General features: G+C 37.3%; 1 protein-coding gene across 3 annotated transcripts; it reads left to right on the top strand.

Moving 5' to 3' along the window:
• The first annotated feature begins 4,098 nt into the window (after positions 1-4,098).
• LOC147558441 (dihydroorotate dehydrogenase (quinone), mitochondrial-like) lies at positions 4,099-10,606 on the top strand. 3 transcript variants are annotated; one of them, XM_086660108.1, is made up of 12 exons: positions 4,099-4,511; positions 5,109-5,191; positions 5,682-5,836; positions 5,912-6,005; positions 6,202-6,457; positions 6,802-6,882; positions 7,748-7,855; positions 7,958-7,987; positions 8,262-8,399; positions 8,802-8,839; positions 8,939-9,038; positions 10,239-10,606. In XM_086660108.1, exons 1-12 carry the CDS (start codon positions 4,383-4,385, stop codon positions 10,311-10,313), a joined length of 1,287 nt encoding a protein of 428 aa, XP_086516234.1. In that variant the 5' UTR covers positions 4,099-4,382; the 3' UTR covers positions 10,314-10,606. The 3 variants fall into 3 exon arrangements, 2 of the variants coding, with proteins under 2 accessions (XP_086516234.1, XP_086516233.1); XR_015234379.1 differs by having other exon boundaries at positions 5,682-6,005; positions 8,939-9,397; positions 9,838-10,606; XM_086660107.1 differs by having other exon boundaries at positions 5,682-6,005.
• Positions 10,607-10,909: the final 303 nt, after the last annotated feature.

Genomic DNA, 10,909 nt, shown 5'->3' with positions numbered 1-10,909 from the left:
TTCTATCACGTGAAACAAAAAAAAAAAAAACTTTTACTACAACATAAACATTTTATAATTGTTCCCAGAAAAACACTTAAAAATATGACATCAATAGTTTGCGATATTTATTTGGTCATAATAAAACACATTTTGCGATGAACAGAACCAACTATGATGGGTCATAACAAAGAATTGGCGTTATGAGATATATTTTGTTCCAAAGTTCAAGTCAAGTATGTATTAGAGACATGACACAAGCATTTGAAATTGTAATCCAAAGAAAACACATTTTGCGATGAACAAAACCAACTTATGACGACCCATAGCAGTGATTGGCGTTACAAAATGTATTTTGCTCAAAAGTTCAAATCAAACGTGTGATAGAGACATGACTGAATTTTAAAATTTGAAGTTTCAAACTTGAAATTGTAATAAAAACAACACATTTTGCGATGAACAAAACTAGTTTATGACCGGCATAACCGTGAATTAATGTTACAAAATATATTTTCCTCTAAAGTACAAATAGAGCGTGTGATAGAGACATGGGGCCAATTTTTGAAATTTAAAATTGTATTTGTTCCAAAATCGAACAACATTTTGCTGAAAGCAAAATACCTTTTAGAACAAGCAAAATACATATTGCTCTCGCCAGGATACAATCTAACTTGTAAAAAAATAATGACGGCTGCAAAAACAATAGCTGATGAGAGATAAAACGAAAAGAATGAATCAAACTTGTATTTTTTTTCTTGAATTTTTTTGGGGAATCCATTAAAAATAATATCTGAAGCTAAGAAAAACATATTTGATGCTACAAAAACCAAATTTATTAAGGGGTATTTTCTGAAAGACTCCTTACTTTGTGACCAGCTTCCCGCGAAGCCCTCTACTTTATCAAAAATACCCAGATGGCTCTTTTTTCCGTTTCCGTTGAATGTTCGTTACTCTCTCTCCTCCATCTCATCGCCTCTCTTTGCCACATCATCTATCATGCCACGTTACCATCTTCTCCGATAGGTCGCCGACCGGCCAAAAATTTTAAGCGACCTTCATACTTAAAAAAAATTCTCTCTCTCCACAAGGGTTTGGGGAAACCCAAACCCTTATTCTGGTTTGGGGAAAACCGAAACCAGATCTATTGAAACTTCAACAGTTTGTTGAAGCTTCAACGGATCTAGGGTTTGAGGAAATCCTAGATCCGTGGCAGAGAGAGAAACCCAAACCCTAGTGATTTGAAGCTTCAACGGATCTAGGGTTTGGGTTTCACGAGATTGAAACCCAAACCCTAGTGGAGAGAGAGAGAGAGAGAGAGAGAAATATTTTTTTATTCTTATTAAAATATGAAGGTCGCCGAAATTTTTAGTCGGTCGGTGACCTATCGGAGAAGATGATGATATGGCGTGATAGATGACGTGGTAGAGAGAGGTGATGAGATGGAGGAGAGAAAGTAACAGACATTTAACTGTAAAGAAAAAAGGGGGCTATCTAGGTATTTTTGATAAAGTATGGGGCTTCGTGGGAAACTGGTCACAAAGTAGGGGGCCTTTCGAGCAATAACCCATTTATTAAAAACCAAACGAAAATGACCAATACCATTCAAACAATGTGGTAGGAAGGCCATTTTTTTTACAACACCTTTATTCTTGATAAGGCGAAAACATGGAACTCATGGATATGAAAGTCTATTTCCAAACATCATTGCTCCATTAAAAAACTTATCTTTTGGGAGATTCACAAAAGGTGTGTCGATTAACATTTGGGAGGACTACTTGATCCTAGATTATCGCAGCTCATTCCTAACGCCTATAACTCTAACCTTACCTGGGTTTCCCAGTTAATTACCAATAACCAATGGAACAATGATACCCTCAATAGGACTTTTGACCTGAATATGTGCAATTTTATTCAAACAAGCACCATTCAGGCTGATGAGAATGATAAAATACAGTGGCCGCTCACGAGATCGGGTGAGTTCACGATTAACACTATGTATAAATACCTTAGGGAGAGAAATAATAATAGTCTATTCACGGATATTAACTGGTTTTTCATTTGGCATATTGATACCATCCCTAGAATCAAATTATTTCTTTGGAAATGTTGTACTAATAGTCTACCTGTTAAACATCGTATTGGCAAGTTTATTGGTAATTAGCAATTTCTATATACTTACTGTAACATGGAATAAACTTTAGATCACGCCCTTTTGCATTGTTCGTATGCGAGACTGATATGGTTTTATTTTAGTATTTGCTCCGACTCTATTCCCTCGGTTTAAGAATGGATTCAATCATGGAAAAATAATAATAGCAGAAATGAAGGAAACATAACAACACCTCATGCTACTATTCTTTGGTATATATGGAAAACTAGATGGGGTTTAAGCTTCAATAAACAGTTAAAACCACCTCAACAGGTCATTCAACAAATTCCAGCCACCACGGCTAGACAACCCATCATCAAAGGAAAGAAAAACAATATCATCACTTCTAATTGGCAACCTTCTATCCCGTCTTTTATCAAACTCAACTCAGATGCTTCATTCACACACATCAGTGAACGAGCAGGAATTGGTGGTATTCTTTATGACTCCCAATCGATTTCCCAAGGGGCTCTCTCGGAAACAGCGAGAGGAAGAAATGCAGAGGAATGCGAATGCAAAACTATTTTACAGGGAATTAAATGGGCAAAAAACAAGCAGATAAGCTACCTCCATATTGAAAGCGAACAATAACATTATAACTAATCTCCAACAACATACTTCGTCCGTTCACTAGCAATCTCTAAGCCACCTTCAAGAGATACACAAATATAGTGGTTACTTCCAGAAGATTATCTACACTCACACTCAACGATCCAACAACAATCAAGCAGAAAATTAGCTAAATGGAAGCGTAATAATAGTAATTGTATTTGGACTACACCTCCACTTTTTGGACTACACCCCCACTATTATATGAAAAAACAATGGAGGTGTAGTACAAAAATTCATATAATAGTGGGGGTGTATGTAAAAATGTCTCAAAATATTTCAACAACTTCAACAGTGTAAAATCATCATGGTTGGCGCGTGTGTGTCGCACACGCCTAATTTATTTGTACGGTTTCCGTCCACGTGGGGGTATATATCAAAAGTTTTCAAAAAGTGGGGTATAGTCCTAATATTCATATAATGGTAGGGGTGTATGTCAAAATGTCTCCCCCAAGAAGCATTTATTTTTAATTAATTCTTATGTGCCCCCTACTTTGTGACCAGCTTCCTATATGGCCCCCTATTTTCTGTAAATTCAAATATGACCCCATTTTTTGATGTAAATGTCCTAATTACCCTTCTTATAAATATTTTTTCAACATAAAAAAAACTTGAAATCCACCTCACTTCCCTCTCCACCACACATATCTCTCCACATCATCTCTCTCTCTCTCCATCTCACCTCTCTCTCTCTCCATCTCACCTCTCTCTCCAACTCACCTCTCTCTCCAACTCATCTCTCTCTAACTCACCTCTCTCTCTCTCTCTCCAAGTCACTCCCCTCTTCTCCGACAAAGGTCGCCGGCCAAATTTTTTTCCGACGACCGACCTTAAAAAAAAAACTCTCATCTCTCTCTCTCTCTAAAAACTCCGGCAGAGGGGTTTCCCCTTCGCCGGAGTTTCTAGAGAGAGAGAGAATGAGAGTTAATTTTTTTTTTACGCTCACCGGCCGGAAAATTTTTCGGACAGCGACCTTCGTCGAAGAAGAGAGGAGTGACTTGGAGAGAGAGAGAGAGGTGAGATGGAGAGAGAGAGGTGATGTGGAGAGGGAATTGAGGTGAGATGGAGAGAGAGAGGTGTTGTGGAGAAATATGTGTGGTGGAGAGGGAATTGAGGTGGAGAGAGAGGTGAGGTGGAGTGACATGTGTGGCGGAGAGGGATGTAAGGTGGAGAGAGATATTTACTAATTAAATTTATTTTAAAAATATATTAATGGGAGGGGTAGTTATGGTATTTACATGAAAATAGGGGGTCAAATTTGAATTTACAGAAAATAGGGGCCATAAAAGAATCTGGTCACAAAGTAGGGGGCCAAATAGGAATTAATTCTTTCTTTTTTGGGTCTTTCACCAAAAATTTCTATAATTAATCCAACTTTTAATTATCACCCGGGAATAATTAAGGGTTTCTCTCTCTATCTCTCCCCCCTTTTGGCGCTCTCATTGTTACGCAGTGAACTCTCTCCACTCACTCTCAAAACCCCACAGTCTTTCTGCTTTGAATCGGATCATTATCTTCAATCACCTCTCTTCTTTATCTTTTCTCGAATCACATTTCATTAGACGGCAAGAAAGAAGTAGTATACTTGGAAACTTTAATTTCAATTAGGTTTGCCAGTTTAGAGAGAGAAAGTGATTTAGGTCTCATGGCGGCAAGGGCTTCTAGAAATTTTATTAAAGAGCTTTTATACAGGAATGCAAAAAAGGTTGGAGGTTTAAGACATTCAAGTTCTGTTTCTGGAAATGGTCCCAAAATTCCTCAGTTATCAAAGAAAGTAAGACCCTTTATTTTGATTCTCTTCATTTCTTAGTGGAAAATGGTGGATCTTTACAAGTTTTTAGGTATTATCTGTTTAGATAGATTGGGGCTTTTATCTTAATACATTTTATCTTGATAAAAGTTGTTCCTTTTATAGTTTACCTGATTAAATTTTTTTTTAGTTTGTTAATAACAACACTAGATAGTTCTCATTTTGATTCTTTTATGTCTTCTTTGAGTTATTTTTTTCAGGTTTCATTGTTTAGCTATTCAGGATTAGGATTTAGGAGTTTGATCAATTAGTTTCACCTGTTATGTGTCTACTTCTCAAGTTTATTATTACAAATTGAATTTTGATAGTTTTTTATTTATTGTGGTAATTCGTAATACTAAGCTTTTATTTGATTGTTTGGTTGGTTGAAACAGATTAGAAGGAAATCGGCCGTAATGTTTGGACACTCATAACAGATTAACATCTATAATCAATTAATGTGAATGAAATATCATTCATATCTTCCATATGCTTGTTTTATCGCTCATAAGACCGTTATATAACTCTTTCGAGTTGTGATTAGCTGTTTTCTCTTCATTTTATGTTGTCCTTGAACTACAGGGAAGATTATTGACTGGAGTTACACTAGGCTTAGTTATTGGTGGGGGAGCTTACGTGAGTACTGTGGATGAAGCAACATTTTGGTAATCTTTCGAATTTTTCAATATTCCGATGTATTTGTGGTCGTGGTAGGCTGGTAACAATACCTTCACTTTTTTTCCTTAAAAGGCAAGATATTATTGAGAGCGCGTCAAAGGTAAAGAATTAAACAAAAAAAGACCAAGAGTATGGATGAGCACCTCTAGAATATGAAAAGCTGTCCTCCCACAGAGAAGGCATTTCAGTTGAACACAAAAGTATGATAAGTAAAACCCCCCATCTCTTTATATCTAGAGGCCTGCACAAATATGTCTCTACCTTCGGAACTAATTGAACCTCAAATCCTCGATACAAAATTAGTCGTTCCGCCTTGGTATGTAAGTCTAGAGTACAAATGCTTATTAACTCTTCTGGATAAGACACTAGTAATGCATATTTGATAAAGAATCAATCACTATTGCAACGTATTTCTTGGTTTTCCGTAACTGTGCTGTTTGATTTTCAGAGACATGTTTTGCGTGTAATTTGGTGCAGTGGGTGGCTGTTTTCAGCAACGAAGCTTGTGAATCCATTCTTTGCCTATTTGGACGCTGAGGATGCTCACAGACTAGCTGTATCAGCAGCAGCACGTGGTTTAGTCCCAAGAGAAAAAAGGCCAGATGCATCAATATTGGAGTTGGAAGTATGGGGTAGGAAGTTTTCAAACCCGGTAGGTTTATCTGCCGGTTTTGATAAAAATGCTGAAGCTGTTGAGGGTTTATTAGGGATGGGCTTTGGATTCGTAGAGGTTGGCTCTGTTACTCCTGTTCCACAAGAGGGTAATCCACGGCCCCGTATATTCAGATTGCGAGAGGAAGGGTATGAATATGTATAGTAACTTATTATCTGGAGTTAATAAAGCTTAATCTTCTTTTTTCCTTCTGCTTTATAAGCAAGAAAGTCATCAATAAAAGATATAGGAAAAGAAAACAAAAGTGAACTTAAAAACTACAAAATCATCAAATTGTTCTCCGGCACTATAAACTGAAAATTTGAAATGGTGTGTTGTTGGCAGAGCTATCATAAATAGGTGTGGATTTAATAGTGAAGGCATTGTGGCTGTTGCTAAGCGGTTGGGCGCTCAACATGGTAAGAGGAAGCTGGCTGAAACTTCAAGTACTTCACCTTCGCCTAGTGACGAAGGCAAGCAGGGAGGAAAAGCTGGTCCGGGCATTCTTGGAGTCAATCTTGGCAAGAATAAAACAAGTGAAGATGCTACTGCTGACTATGTTCAAGGAGTCCACACCTTATCTCAGTATGCTGATTACTTGGTACACCGTACACCCTCTCGTATCTGTTATGTATTAACACTCTTGAAATATATATATATATATATTCACATATATATGTGTGTGTGTGTGTATCCTAAGTTTTAGTCCATATGGACAATAAATGTAAGTCTAAGTTTTAGTCCATGTGGACAATAAATGTAAGTCTGAACATTGGAAGGCATGGGCCAATCTGTGCTTTTTATAGTAAGGTGTCCTTGGAGTATATCTTCTCAGCTACTGTTCATGTACTGCATGTCTGTATGAGTTATAGTACCCTTCAAACTGCAATGATATTTAACTGAAATAGTTCGTGATAATAAATTTGTACGGGTATACATGTGCAGGTTATTAATATTTCATCACCAAATACTCCTGGATTGCGAAAATTGCAGGGCAGAAATCAACTAAAGGATCTTGTTAAGAAGGTTAGAGCTCCAAATATTACTTTATCAATTTTTTTGAAAATTATATTGAATAAATAGCCAATAGAAAAACTGTACAAGAGGGGAGCTAAGATCCTGCTATCTCACAGTATCCAAGTCTCCCAATTCCTAACTACGTCTACATAAGAAGTCAATACTTCTCGACGCATCTAATCCAGTTATAGATTCTTCCTTTTACATCATCTACGTCAAGATTCGAGTGATCATTTGAGTCCTTAAGGATTTTGTCATTTCGGTTCTTCCATATATTCCAGATGATTGCGGCCGGGATTACTTCCCAGACAACCTTCTTTGCCTTCGGCTTGACGATCCCCTCCCATTGTTCGAACATGTCGTTGATAGAATTTGGTCTGCACCATTGAATCTTCAAGGATTCAATGAAATAAGACCATATATTATCAGCAATGCCGCAATGGATGAACAGGTGATTTATGGATTCCTCGGCTGACTTACACATCACGCACCTGTTTACTAACTGGATGCCCCTGTTCTTCAAAAGATCCACCGTAGGGATTCTTACTATGAAAGTGGCCCATAGCAAGAAACTCACTCTAGGAGGGATGCTCTTCCTGTTGATAGCTCTAGTCAAAAAACTGCTTAACGATTGCTCCTGAGGCTCAAGTAACAAGTAGCATTCCTTGACTGATAACTTATTCTTCTCCGCCCTCCACACCCTCTTGTCAGCCAGAACCCCCAACCTTACCCCTTGAACCACCTCCAAGAGTTCCAAATATTACTTTATCAATTCTCCTATCTAATTGTCAAATATTCTCCTATCTAATTGTCAAGTTGTCAAACTCCAGCATGTATCTTTTTGGCTCTTTAATACTGTTTCATTTTCCATTAGGTACAAGCGGCTCGTGATGAAATGCAATGGGGTGAGGAAGGCCCTCCCCCACTGCTCGTCAAAATTGCTCCAGACTTGTCCAAACATGACCTTGAAGATATTGCAGCTGTATGTACATTCCGTTCTCTTAGATGCAACATTTTCTTTTCTCATTCAACCATTTAAAAATCACTCGATGCTTTATACGATGTCACTTTCTTTTGTTTTTAGGTTGCTCTTGCTCTCCGCTTGGATGGATTGGTAAGCTCATTCTATTTTTTTATTTAATTCCTATTCCTTAATAGTTTGGGCGGGATTGAAACAACGATTCTCTTGTTCCTTAGACATAATTGTATATGTTTCTGGCCTTCTTGGTAGTCTTGAAGAAAATTTATTAGTTCAAAACCTTCTTGTAGGGAATCACTTACTTTATCTCAGAGATGGCAGTATACTGTCCTCTCATTTGTCATGCTTCATGTCCTAGATATTAACACATTAAAAGTAACTAAATGTTCACTTCGGCGTGTCTTCACAGATCATATCAAATACAACAATTTCAAGGCCGGATCCTGTTAGTCATAACCCAGTTGCTCAAGAAACTGGTGGTTTAAGCGGGAAGCCTCTATTTAGCATGTCCACCAATGTTCTCAAGGACATGTATCTTCTGACCAGGGTAAGTTGAATAGTTGGCTATATTTTGCACTTATAAGTCAAACCAATGATCATTCCGAGTTTCCGACAATTCATTAGATCCATCAAAATGGTTATTAGTACAAACTTAAAATTAAAAAAACAAGCGAAACCAGGACTCTAGCATAAAAAGGGACGGCGTAAGAAAAGCATAATAAACCTGAATACGAACTTGTCTGGATTCATGGACCCAATATGCCTGTAATTGCTTTGCTTATAGTTTATCAAGCGTATTAGATCCTTGTAGATTAAAGTTCTCCACTATATTGCATCTTGTTTCAGTATCAAAAGTTTCTTTTCAACAAAAAGAAAATCTATCATAAATTACAGTTTCTTGTCAGTACATTCTTTTCTCTCAAAAACTAAAAGTAGTCGTCTTTTCCAGGGAAAAATCCCTCTTATTGGCTGTGGAGGAATTAGCAAGTAAGTTTTAGGAGTAAAAAAGAAAACAATATATTTTGAATACACCACCTAATTTTCTAAATAACTAACTTGAACTTTTTTTTATATATTGTGATCCAGCGGTGAGGATGCATACAAGAAGATACGTGCTGGAGCAACTCTTGTTCAACTTTACACAGCTTTTGCATACGAAGGACCTGCTCTCATTCCTCAGATTAAGGTTATTACTGATACTACTTACTATGACGTTCAACTTTTACGTCTCACCATGTTTTATCTCTAATTTTTCAACTTTTACGTTTCACCATGTTTTATCTCTCAGTCCAAGTATAAGTCTAACTGCAGAAACACGTTGAGTGAAACAGGAATGTCAACCTGCTTTTGTTCTTTCAAGTTGTGTTATGCTTTTGATCTTTTTATGTGATAGAGATGAACGGCAGCAACTGTTTAAGGCATATGGGATTCTAATTTGGCGTGTCTTACATGAATGGCCCACTTAGAACCTTGAATAATGTGGGTCTGATCCACTTGTATTTGTGGAAATTCTACTAGTTTCTAAGTATTAATTAGGATGGTCAAGTGCAAGGTTACCTGGTACGCGGATCGCTCCGGTACGTGGTACGGGTACCGGTACGCTACCATGTGAGTATCGGGTACGCTAGGGGTATACTTCTCCGGTACGCAATTTTCGAGTTCAGTACGTTTTGGACTATTTTTCATAGACAATAAATACTCTCCATGATGCATTTATAATAGATACAGCTACTATTAGACATCATTTCTCCTTCAAACTTACAATCTAACAAGCCAATTAGAAAAGTTCTTGTGGTTTAGCTGCCCAATTAGTTGAATTATAGTTTTCTACAAAGATTTTAGGTTAATTAAAACTAAAAATTCCGATATACTAATTGTGGGGTACTGGATCGCGAACCCACCCAAAAAGGGTACGAAATTCGGGTACGGTGAATCGGGTACGCGGTACGTAGGGTGGAGGAGAGTATCTGGTAACCTTGGTCAAGTGTCTTTAACGTCTTTAATGGCATCTAGTGTCTCTTTAATGTCTTTTGTAATGTCTTTTAGTGGCCTAGGAGTTTAGAAGTTTAAAAGTCTAGAAGTGTGGGATATTAAGGGTCAGTTTTAGCCTATATGTAAGGGTTGTGTTCTGCTGTTTGAGGAGAGACAGAGAGTTTCCAGCAGCTATTCGAACTATATGTATTTGTGATGCAAATATCCGAAAGGTGTGATGCCTAAGGGCTCTAGGAGAGATTCCTAGCTTGTATTAGTGTGTGATGCTAGTGTCTATCTACTTCATAATACTGTTATTTTCTTCATTAGTTGTCTTTTTTTCTTTCTTTCTTATCCTACATCATTAACGTAACATATTTGTAGGACTCTAAAGAGAATCTTCTGTGTCTATCAGGCTGAATTGGCTGAATGCCTACAAAGAGATGGTTTCAAGTCAATCTATGAAGCTGTGGGTGCAGATTGCAGGTAGTAAATTTAGTTAGAGCGAGAGGATTTCCTTTCTCCAACCCCAAGGATATGTGAGTGTCACATACCCAGCATAATTTGCTACCCAAAATCTGTACATTACCATGGAAAACAAGTTTCATGGATTTCTTCATCGCTGATACGCAGTTGCAATTTTGGGAAATATGTTTGAGTTTTGAGATTGAGATTTTGTGATGTTCCCTTGACAGATGAGATTATGATCCACATAGGATGTTATAGAAATTTAAAAGTTGAAGCCATGGCTTTCCAAATTGAAATTTCATGCCCTTGTCTGCATTTCTGAATGCGTGTCGGACACTTTTGGTTCCTCTTTTGGGCAACTTCTGTTAAGCTTTTTTTTGCATAAGCAACCCTTTTGTTATCTACTCAAGGGCATCTTCTAACAGTGTTTACGTATGCACTTTGGGTGACACTGTCGCAAGTGGTTTTGCTTAGAAACTATTACTTTTACGAAAATCACGTATAATAAATAGCTTGATTCATCACCGAGCCAGCAATGGCGCTCGTCTTTTTTCTTTTTATGTCAGACTTAAATCTGACTTGAGGTGGGAATTAACAAATTTCAAATTGTATATTCTT

The sequence above is a fragment of the Eschscholzia californica genome, unplaced genomic scaffold, assembly GCF_041429995.1.
Source record: "Eschscholzia californica isolate CP2 unplaced genomic scaffold, dmEscCali1.0.p SCAF_2, whole genome shotgun sequence".
Classification (NCBI taxonomy): domain Eukaryota; kingdom Viridiplantae; phylum Streptophyta; class Magnoliopsida; order Ranunculales; family Papaveraceae; genus Eschscholzia; species Eschscholzia californica.
The sequence above is the reverse complement of the archived record's forward strand: the minus strand, read 5'-3'. Positions and strand labels throughout refer to the sequence as shown.

Coding starts and splice junctions, on each gene's coding strand:
- LOC147558441 (XM_086660107.1), top strand. CDS start 4,383: ATGGCGGCAAGGGCTTCTAGAAATTTTATTAAAGAGCTTTTATACAGG. Junction 7,856..7,957: donor ACCTTGAAGATATTGCAGCT/GTATGTACATTC, acceptor TTTTGTTTTTAG/GTTGCTCTTGCTCTCCGCTT. Junction 7,988..8,261: donor CTCTCCGCTTGGATGGATTG/GTAAGCTCATTC, acceptor GTGTCTTCACAG/ATCATATCAAATACAACAAT.